The sequence below is a fragment of the Camellia sinensis genome, chromosome 15, assembly GCF_055761805.1.
Source record: "Camellia sinensis isolate YWXY chromosome 15, ASM5576180v1, whole genome shotgun sequence".
Classification (NCBI taxonomy): Eukaryota; Viridiplantae; Streptophyta; class Magnoliopsida; order Ericales; family Theaceae; genus Camellia; species Camellia sinensis.
In genome coordinates this window covers 8,563,405-8,574,430 of record NC_138975.1, presented here as the reverse complement: position 1 = coordinate 8,574,430, position 11,026 = coordinate 8,563,405, and the positions used below count along the sequence as shown (strand labels likewise).

The following is an 11,026-nucleotide window of genomic DNA, read 5'->3' as shown; positions in this document are numbered from 1 at the left end:
TCTGTTATATTGACAGTTACTTTGTTAAGAGAGTGTTTGTAATGAACTATTTTTTCTCATTCTCTCACTCTGTTTTTCTTTTTCCTTGAATCCTTTTTACTTTCTCTCCAATACCTACCCAAACTTAGGCCTTAGGCCTCGTTTAGGAACAACAAATTTTAACCAAAAAATCAATATAAAAAGTCAATCTATTCTCTTCACTCTTTTACACGTCTCTTCATAAAAGTTAAAAAATCACTAAAACAAAATAAAGTCCCAAATGAATCCATAGTTTCTCCTATTTCCCACTCTGTTTCCTGCAGGAATTCGGGTTTTATATTTTGATCTTCATCAGAATTTGAATAAATTAAACAAGTGCATCAACAATTTCTAGGAAGAAAAACTAAAAAATACTGAGGATGATACACTGGCCTATGGAGCAATTATATTCTGTAAGTTTTAACCAAAAAATAAATATGTATCTTCTGTAAGGTTGTGCCACTTTTCAAGACAACTCAACTGTTCAATCATTATACAGTACAAATAAAGAAATTTGATAACCGTAGAGAACAAATGACAGGGTTCAGCTGATATACTTAGTGAACAAGTCGAAGCACCATTTCTGAAATAAGTGGAGCGAGGTAGAAATAACATGTACCCGTATGCTTCAAACGGGTGATGAACTTCAGCCTGATATCCCATCCGTGCAAGAGCAGGTACATGCAAAAGCGTGTTAAGTGGAATTCTGACATCATTTGTCAATCCAATCCTTGAAGAGCAACATCATATACAGAGGGATGTTCACAGCAGCAATGACTATAAGTGATCGAAATGTTCGTACCAATCTCTGTATGACCTTTCTTGTCTTTGATTTGCTTGTTCTAGATGGTAATTTTACCATATCATCCAACCCTACCTGTACATTCACATCCATAGAAACAGAGGCATCCGATTCCTGCGACATCTGTTTTTTAGCTGTTGGCCGAATCACTGCATTTCCCCTGTTAAATAAAATAAAGAACCAAGTAAAAATCACAGCTTATTTGAGTGTGACTCAAGCATAAACCTTTTTGTTCAGTGCAACAGAACCCTAAAAACGATTGCACTTGCAGTGGTACTAATAAAAAAGATTTTGAGAATTATACAAAAATAGTAAAATCTTACAAAGATAAAAATAACACCAGAAGTGCCACTATAATAGCATGCCTATTTTTCACACATCACATATAATAGCATAAGTGCCATTATAAATCAACTCCCAATAAAACTACCCTACATATGTAACATTTTAGCAGTCTTTTTAGTTTTAGTATTCTTCAGTTTCATTCCTCAGTCGAACATACCATGCATAGTAGAATAAGTGCCACTATACATCACCTCCCAATAAAACTACCTCATTTCTTACATCTGTTATTTTTTAGCAGTCTTCTTAGTTTTTAGTATTCTTCCGTTTCATTCCTCAGTTTTATCGCCACACGTTCATTGAGACAATCAATGTTTAACACCAAAGGAAATTTCTATTCCCCAAAATGGCCAACCAAATTGCTACATCAATAGTTAACAAATGATGTTGCAAGAAGAGGCAACACAAATTGGTGAAATCATTTTGCTGATCCCAAAATAAAAAGCTCCGTGAATCTTTTGTGCATGCAGTGGAAAATTGAGCCTCACACATGGAGATAGAGACATTCCACTGCTTAGATGTAAGAGTATAAAAATACACCTCGCAAGGCATTAGAATAATGTAGTACTTACCAAATGTGTAGATAGCGTGTGTGTGTGTGCGCGCGCGCAAGATTGCCCCTAGTAGTGCATAATATGCTGAGAGAAGCTAGTATGAATGACAAACTATTACTTATTGTGGTTACCTTTTATAAGATTCATGGACAGCAATTCTAGAAAACTGTGAACAGCCACCATGACACAGGCATCCATATGGAAATTACAGCATCAAAGTCTGCTCACTGTAATTGGTCTAAACAACTGTACATACCTTTCCAACGAGCTCCCCTCATTTGAAACTTTAATAGGGGTCTTCAGGGTTTTTTTAATAAGATGCATCGATCCTTCAGCATCCCAAACCATCTCATACTCACAGTTCTCATCTTCATTTTTCTCTTTTTCTACACGTCTGAAAAAGTTGCAGCTAATTAGGCTTCTGATATACCCCATTAAACGACCTAAGTGATGTGAGAAGCCTATGCCTTTTGTTGGCCAAAGGAGGAGGGCAAGAAGGGTCAGAACAAAAAGACAAATATACCTGCCATTTTTAGCAAATGTAGTTCAGAACTAGCCAGCAATCCCCAAAAAAATAAAAATTTTGGCAAATTAAAAAGGGAGAATTACAACTCAGCCCATCTTTTCAAAAATATTTTCAAATTGATGGTAAAGTTTATAAACATTAATAATTAAATTTATAGACTTTTCCACTAATCTGTAAATATTTTCTAAATTTCCCAGAGATGTAATTTTCCCAATTAAACTGCCCATCACTCATACATCAAAAAATAGTAAAATTACCATATGTAAATGTGCGTTTGCATAGGAAGAAAGCAGAGATGAGTTAATACTGCATTTTCTTTGCTCGATACATTATGCAATGCATGATTACTTGCAGATAAAAGCATGAACGACGGATATAGGTTACCCTGCTGCCAACTTATGGTCCCTAGCGTATGCTGCAGAATACCAATCACAAATCAAATGATAAGCGTAAGAAATACATTCTCAGAACTCGCTAGGAGGTCAAGGATTCAAGTCTCTGGCCTCCAATGTACCCAAAGAAAAAAAAAGGTAAAAAGCTATGGCCTCCGATGTACCAAGAGAAAAAAAAAAGAAAAGGAAAAGACATATGTTCTCAGAACTCAGGTTCTTACCTCTCTCACTTGCCCATACTTTGATATGTGGGTCACTGTACACTGATCATGGTCATGACCAGACAAGATGAGTACCTGACAAAATTACAAGTTAGTTTACATGAAAGCAGTTACCCTTTATCATTATCTCCTTATGCTATGTTTGATTCATTGGAATGAGCTGGAATGGAATATTCATTCCATCAAAATGTCCATTCTTACGTTTGGTTCACTAAAATAGTTAAGAAAAATGCATTGCAAATGGATTCATCATTTTTCGGGAATGGTCATTCCATAAGAAGGCTAAGGAATGACCATTCCATTTCATTCCAAACCACCTTCATTCCAGTGAACCAGACACTACCTTACGTTTTCTTCTCTCTCTCTCTCTCTCTCTCTCTCTAATTTTTTCCCCTCATGATCATGAATCAAGGAAGGGAGAGAAAACCTACAGGTTTGACCATATCCAGCAAGTTGTTTGATGTCTCTTCAGTGAGATAATTTTGGTACCTGCACCAGTAAATCAACTATCAAACTGAATGTGCAATCACCAGAAGCAGAAACACACAAAATAATGTGATTTCAACATGGCCGCCAAATACAAAAATGAGACAAGAAGTGTACATTATTTCTTGACTCCGAGCAGCACGAGAAACCCTCTGAAGAAAAAGAAACAGCATGTGTAAGTTCAACTACTGACAGGACCATGTCATTTTGATTCAGAACCTACTAACTCACCACCACAATGAGAATTGCAATGATGCCCCATAAGTAAATGCATTAAAAAAGTGAGATTCATAAAAGAGAAAAATCTCTACAGCCATTCCTCCTCATACACAAGGAAATGTTAAAATAAAATTTTGTACCTGATTGATAATTGGGGAAGAACGGTGTGGACCACAGGAGGTCCAATCCGGCCGGTACAATGGGATATGAGTCAATAGAACCCTTGGAGTCGAACTACCATCTGGACAAATATGAAGTACATTTTATGATATGTCATAAGTGCCAAATTAACAATATATTGAATGATAAGTCAACAGCGTATACCCTTTGAGACATTTTTGACAAAATCCCAGGATGCAGTCGTCAAGTTTCCTTGTGAATTCCCTGTAGATAAAAAATCACTCTTTTAACACGACCAACTAATAATCGATACCAATGAGAAGAATCCATTTACACCCAGAACCATTAAAAAATATCATGTGCATCTAAAATTTGAATGAAACACATTTCATGCAATGCACTTTAGGCTAGGTGCTTAGAAGTGACAAGGAGAATTCGGAAGATGATGAGGTTGATGCCAAAAGGACAGTTATTATCAGTCAGACTCACCAAAATAATAGGTCAGCCTAAGATTTCCTCACCACTGTCATTCTCACAATGTCTCTTATTAACTATTAGTCAGCATAGGAATCCAGCCAGGCCATGCCATTCCTCACTTATTAGAAATCAACTTCAACAATACGTGAAAAATGAAAGTAAGGTAAAAACCAAGGGGGAAAATAAGTTTGATAGAGAGAATTTTATAGAAATTAAGCCAAACAGATTGTACATTTGATCTCTTATTTTGTCAATGACAAATATTTAGAGTCCTTGGACATCCCAATCAAATCAATCCACAAGAAGTCTATCATCTGCAATACACACCACCCAAAGTAACATAGCTGCACAAAAATCAATCTTAGAAATGGAGAATCTGAATTATGGCCATTTTGTATACCCTGTTGAGGTCTGGAGACCTCAGCCGGCATGGTCGCTATTTGCTGAATTTAAGCCATAGGAATTTCCAAGTACAAACAGCTTGGACAAGTTGAGTATGAGTGATAAATTTATTTACCATGCGTTCTCAATGATTTTTCTCAACTCTCATTCTAGCTCCACCCCCTAGCAATGAAAACACTACAAATAAGTTTTGATGGGGGAGAAGACCAGTGCTTTAACGTTCTTGTCCATTGAAAATGTACAAAAAAGGGACTTGAGTTGAGCCGCCAGCTTATTAGAATGGTTTAAAGTTTAATTTTTGCCAATAATACAGTACCTATAATATCATGGTAAGGTTTCATTGCTAGCAAAAATAATAGGTTCTACAAGTGAAGATGTGTAATCAAAACGTAACTAATCAAAAAACTTCATTAGCACCAATAAACTTGCCCACTTGCATTGATAACTGCAGGCTACAAGCTACTCATTACATACAAAACAAAAGTAAACAACCTATCAAATTCCTTGAGGTATTCTGTATATAGGGGAATGTAACAATTTTGTCCTTTCTTTCTATAATTATATGGGAGAAAGAAACATACGGTGACAGATGATGAAAAGTTAACAATTGAAGGTGTCCTTTACCATCCAGAGTTTGAGCATCAACGGCAATGAAATCCACATTTCCAACTGTAAATCGATAGTTCCTTGAACGAAATTCTTTCTCATAGCGTTTAATAACCTATACAAAGGTAAATAAAAGCTAATAAACTATGAAGGAACCATGGTGCAACAACAATTGATAATACCAAAGGGTGTATCAATGATTATCAACTGTGTGTGGAAGTATTATTTTTTATACAACAGATTAGGTTAATATGGGCATACAAGTCATGATACTGCTGAATAAGGGCATATGAGTCATGTTACTGCCGAATAAAAGCCTTCAATTTTCAATTTCTATGCATGAAAAAAGAAGTAAATGAGATAATTATATGATTATGTGCATCCATAATCATCCTCAACTTACCAACATTAGTTTCCTAGTTGGGATAATTTAAAATGAATATATTCCCTAGGGTGAAATTAAGGTGAGTTGAGCTAAGCCTAGTAAGTAGTGCAGTGATGGGATGGGCTTGGTTTAAGTTTGCAGTGAGCCAAGTTCAGTACAAGCCTTTGACATTGCGTTTTGAGTTTGACAAGTAGCTACGTCATCTAGCTCACCTACCTACCTTAAGGGATATGCATGGTTTAAGCCCCAGTATAGGAAAACGCAGTCATGCAGACCACGAGACAGGCATTGGGTTCCAAAAACTTCAATGTGCAACTGTAAAGGAGCAATTATTATAGTTATATGAATCAAGGTTAGTCTCTCTTCAAACGTTTTATTTATTTATTTAAATGTAGGTAGGGCAAGGAATCAAGCCAGCTGGAGAAAAGACAAACTAAATGGGGACTAGGCTTGTAGATTAGTAGGTAGGGCAAGGTATTTGTAGGGAAAATGCCATATAATCTGTTGTTCAATATTGAAATGATCGGAGAAACATTGGAATTGGAGAGAAAATACACACTGCCTAGACATTTTTCCCTTTTGATAACAGGGTCAAGGAATAACAAGTAAACGTACCTCTGGCATACGAGAGTGAGAAGCTGCATAGCCAATATCATGATTTCCAGAAAGGTAGTATACTTGGGTGTTTGTACTTCTTTCAAGCATATTCAGGTTAAAAATATGCTTAAAACGACTCAAAGATTCCTGCCATCTATTAAACAATATCAATGGCTCCACAGTTAGAAAACTAGCAATAGCAATGCTTGCGAAATTAATTGAGATTAATCATCCTTGTATGAAATAACAAACAAAGCAGAGAAGTAGATTGTATAGCATTAAATTTGGCACAAGTAAACACTCGGATCAAAAGAAAGAGACATTGAAAGTAAATAAAGCAACACGAGCATAATATTTGAATGCTACAATAAGATAATAGTTACTGACGAAGATTCCAACATCCAGTACAGAAACAACAACCTAACTTTCCAATCACACTCAACCACTAAAATGCAATGCTATGTCTCTCAGTTGTTTGCCCCTAGTTGTTAAAAAAATAAATATCCAAAAGAGCTTTGTACCTGTTTGGAAAAACATAAAATAGCTTTTAAGATTATGTCTTTTTAGATCATTATTGGATTAAAATGCTTTGAATAACTTGTAAAAATGTTTGATGCGGCTTTTTTGATAACATTTGAACAAGTGGGAAGTGTTTGGCAAATAATCCAAAACATAGTTTTTGGTTGTGTAAAGTTTGAAATGCCCGTAGTCTTTTTGAACATGACTACTTTTTAGAGGGGGTAAGCCTGTAATTATGAAAATGCTGAAGGGCGTTTTTGTCCAATAATCCAAAAGTTAAAAACGTTGGGGTCTTGCTAATGACAGCCCTAAGGGCAGTTAATAACAAGAAGGACAAAACGTCAAAATATTTATAATCCCAATACACTTTCCACATATCCCAAAACACTTTTACATATCTTTATACACTTTTTACATGTTTTAATATACTTTTTACGCATTTTCTAACACTAAGGTATGTTTTTAGCATTTTCCAAAAAGTTAAGCTAGACAAGCACCCCCTATGTAGCTTAGAAAAAGGTAGTTTTTTTGCTAAAAATAAGCTGGTTAAGTTCAGGGTTTTTAAGAATGCATTAATTGAATAAAAACTTCCTCCACTATTATAGAAAGTAGAAAAAAAAAAAATGTATAGTATTAAAGAATTTTTATTATTTTTTTATAATGAGACTAAGGTCCATTTGGGAATTGGCTATTTTAGTTGGCTTTTTTTTTTTACAACACAAAATGCAGAAAAATAAAGAGAGTGATGTGACAAATTGTAGTGGCTTTTTGGCTAAAAACTAAACTCCCCAAACGGGGCCTAAAAATGCCCCTTTTGACATTTCCTTATATATATATATTTTTTTATCTACTTTCTTTTTCTGGACTTTTTCATCTCCCACACGCATTATGAGTTACTCTTTTGATATTTCATACTATTATTTTTTCGCAAATTAACGAAATGCAACACTAATTTTCTTTTCATTGACATAGACAACATAATAGTTCCAGATAATGAGACTCTATAATGGGTTCATTTGGTGAAATTTATAAACAAAAAAAATTTTAAAATTTTTCATGCAAGTTTGATAATATGTAGAAAAAGTTGAACTTGTTTGGTTAAATAAATTGTCACATAGCTTTTTGTTCTATAAATATTCAAAAGTCTTGTCCGTATGGTTCAATAAGTTATTAATTTAAAAAAAAATGTCAACGAAAAAAAGTAGATAAAAAAATGTAAGGAAATGTCAAAAAGGGTATTTTAATCTAATTATATAAAACAAGCATTCTTTAATACTATGCATTTATTGTTTTTTCTACTTTCTATAATAGTGGAGGAAGTTGATACTCATTTGACGCATTCTTAACAAGCAACAAAACCCAAGTTATATAAGATGAATGCAATAAGTTGTGCCAAACGCCTTCCACCAGCTGTTTTAAAGCTATAATCTAAATAACTCTTTGTAGGTTGGTAGGATGGCCATACCTCAAAGAACCAATAAAAAAATTCAAGGTGTATGGTATATTTGGGAAATAAATTGATTGGCATCATTTCTTAATTCATCAAAAAAGCAATTGATATTTGAAAATTTTGAAAAGAAATATATAGTGACCGAAAGGCATTCATTATTGATTCACAAGCAGTTAATTCAACTTTCAAGAAGAATTATGGATTCCTTACTCTTCATTAGATAAAGAAGGTCCCCCATCAAAGTAATCACCCAAGAACAAAATCACATCAGGTTGGAAAGGCAATATAGATGCCAACATTGATCTGCGCATGAACAAATCTGTGTAGAATTCCACAATCTCCAGAGTCAGTGATTTTGGAGCAAGAGGAAGGGAGGTTCTATCCATGACCTATTAAAAAATACTTGACCTGTAATATACTGTAAATGTGAATATGACCAAGAAAGGGACAACAAATGAAAAGAAAATTATAAAATTAACCTGTGGATCAGTAAGAACAGCAACTTTCACGTAATCACTTGAATATTCTACTTCACTCAGCTGAAATAGCAAGCATAAATGTTAGAATGTTTCAATGAATGTACCCATAAATACTAGTATGCAATTGTATATGAATAAAAAAAGGTAAATTGGCTACATGTATCTGTAGTTGTTGCAATTGAAAAGCTCAGCCCACACTTCTCCTTAAAACCTAGGTATTAAGGAGAGGAAAACTGGAACCTTATAACCAACACAGATGGAGTAACTCCAAGCAATGTGGGACATATTCTAACAAACTCTCCTGGGCCACAACATTTAGTAGCCAGACAAAGGACACACCAGTCACAGGCCCAACCAAGCTCTGATACCAAATTGAAAAACCCAACCCACACTTCTCCTTAAAACCTAAATATTAAGGAGAGAGAAACTGGAGCCCTATAACTAGCAGGCAATGTGGGACACATTTCAACAATTGCAACCTGTTGCATGGTAACTAGAACATAGGACAGTGATCTTATGTTCATATAATGGCATGTTGAAAGGAAGCCACAAAAAGGTTTTCTAGCTTCCACCTGCTATGACTGTGTAGGTATCTACAAGCCACATCAGCTTTGCGTGTCTTCTAGGTTGGTATGAGCAGACCATCGCCTCTCTGCGAATCATGGTAAGCACTAAGACATCGCAAGATCACTAGCAATGGGACTTGGGGGAGGAGAGAGTCAAGGCAGGTTTAAGAGAAAGAGTGGGTCGTGGACCGCTCTATGGTGAAGAGGAGCAAGTAAATGTTAAATGTGTCCGTTGCATACATGGAAGTTCCCTGTATATAGGATGGGGAGTCAAGGGGAGCCAATTTGCCAATTTAGCTAAAGACACATGGCTTACCTCTCTCGGCTAGGCAAAATTGAGGGAACTCAGTCTGCAACCTTAGCATAACCACAGGAGATGTGTCATATGCAGACAATTGAAGTAAAACCATTTTTTGTCTATTCTATGTGTGCTAGTCAGCTAGTTCCTATGGTCATCTATGGATTTGGCTTTAGCTACAAGAATATTCATTGATGACTTTATCAAAATTTGACAATTAAGTTATCTCCAACACTCTTGAAAATAGATAGAACCAATCAGTTATCTCCAAAACTATGGAAAAAAGATAGAACCATGATTTCGCCATGCATTGTATGCCTAACTTTCTCAAGATTGGCCCTCAAACACAAATGTACTTAGCTAGCTGGCAGCTATAAACCTAAAATGCACTTCCACATTTAAGCTTGCAATCTTTGTGGCTTTTATTTAACAAATGTCCAGATAATTGTCGACAATATCAGTACAAGGGTCCATCACATTCACACCATCTCACACCAACTTTTTTTTTTTTTTTGCAACACCATATGTTGGATAATTTTGTTTTTTTTTTATAAATACATGTTGGATAAATTTTTCATTCGTTCTGATCATATTACTGCCTCCTTAACTTCTACTAAAAATCTTCTTTTGCTAATCTAAAACTGGGATTACCGAATTAGCCATTGGGGATCCAATACAGCAATACAATTGCCAGCCAATCCCATTAACTAATCTCCAATAAAATCAATTCTATACAATAAAATCTACGTCATAATTTGATTTGTCAGCAGTACAATACATAGTTCTATAATTAATTTGCCCAAGGCACTAGAAAAAATACAATCACAACCGTAAACCCAGCTCAAATCAATACAGTGTCAAAATATTAAAAAATCACTACAAAAAATGAAAACCCACTACAAATGTCTGAAATGAATTCACCACCAGATTCAAAAACAATACCCATTAAAATAAATAAATAAATAAATAAATAAAATAAAAAACCATGAACTTGTCTCAGCTCAGATCACGAATAAGTTTATGAAAAAAATGTTCAAGAAAGAGAGATTTATATAAAACTATTACCGATCGGCGGCGGAGATGAGGCCAAGAACAGGACCAAATAGAGGGAACCCAGAACGCGAACATCTCACCGTAGAGAAGGGTCGCCGCCCAAATCAGGCACAGCACAGCCGTCAGATTCCACATCCTCCTCCTGCGCCCCGCCGTAGTAGCATATCACTTGTTCAGTTTCTTCGACTCCATTGCACCGTATTTGTCGCTTTGTTACAAGGTGTTTGTTTGACCACTTTCTAAAACACTTAAAAATGTAATCAAAATTATTAAGGTTGGTTTGGCATGCGCCAGTCATATAATAAATAATTTTATTTAAATAGGGTATCACATTTAATTTATAATTATTTTATTTTTTCTCATTAAAGTTTAAAAATTAAAAAAAAAATTCTGAAACGTGATTGTTTAGTCCCAAGCTAAAATAATGAAAAAGTCAAAAACTCAACTCACATCCCAAACGAGCTCCAAGGAAATTTGGCCAAAACTCTTTTATTGGACTTTTTTTTAGTAAAAA

General features: G+C 35.0%; 1 protein-coding gene across 2 annotated transcripts; it reads right to left on the bottom strand.

The window, feature by feature from the left end:
* Positions 1-407: 407 nt before the first annotated feature.
* On the bottom strand, positions 408-10,804 carry LOC114277520 (Calcineurin-like metallo-phosphoesterase superfamily protein). Of its 2 annotated transcripts, none has more exons than XR_003634623.2 (13): positions 10,525-10,800; positions 8,596-8,655; positions 8,327-8,505; positions 6,166-6,301; positions 5,184-5,280; positions 3,885-3,944; positions 3,701-3,801; positions 3,459-3,493; positions 3,287-3,344; positions 2,856-2,930; positions 2,500-2,657; positions 1,848-2,239; positions 408-980 (listed from the first exon to the last, which is right to left on the bottom strand). XR_003634623.2 is itself a non-coding variant. In XM_028219421.2 (13 exons), the coding sequence occupies exons 1-13, from the start codon at positions 10,645-10,647 to the stop codon at positions 731-733; spliced, it is 1,599 nt and encodes a 532-aa protein (XP_028075222.2). In that variant the 5' UTR covers positions 10,648-10,804; the 3' UTR covers positions 408-730. The 2 variants fall into 2 exon arrangements, 1 of the variants encoding a protein (XP_028075222.2); XM_028219421.2 differs by having other exon boundaries at positions 1,973-2,239; positions 10,525-10,804.
* Positions 10,805-11,026: the final 222 nt, after the last annotated feature.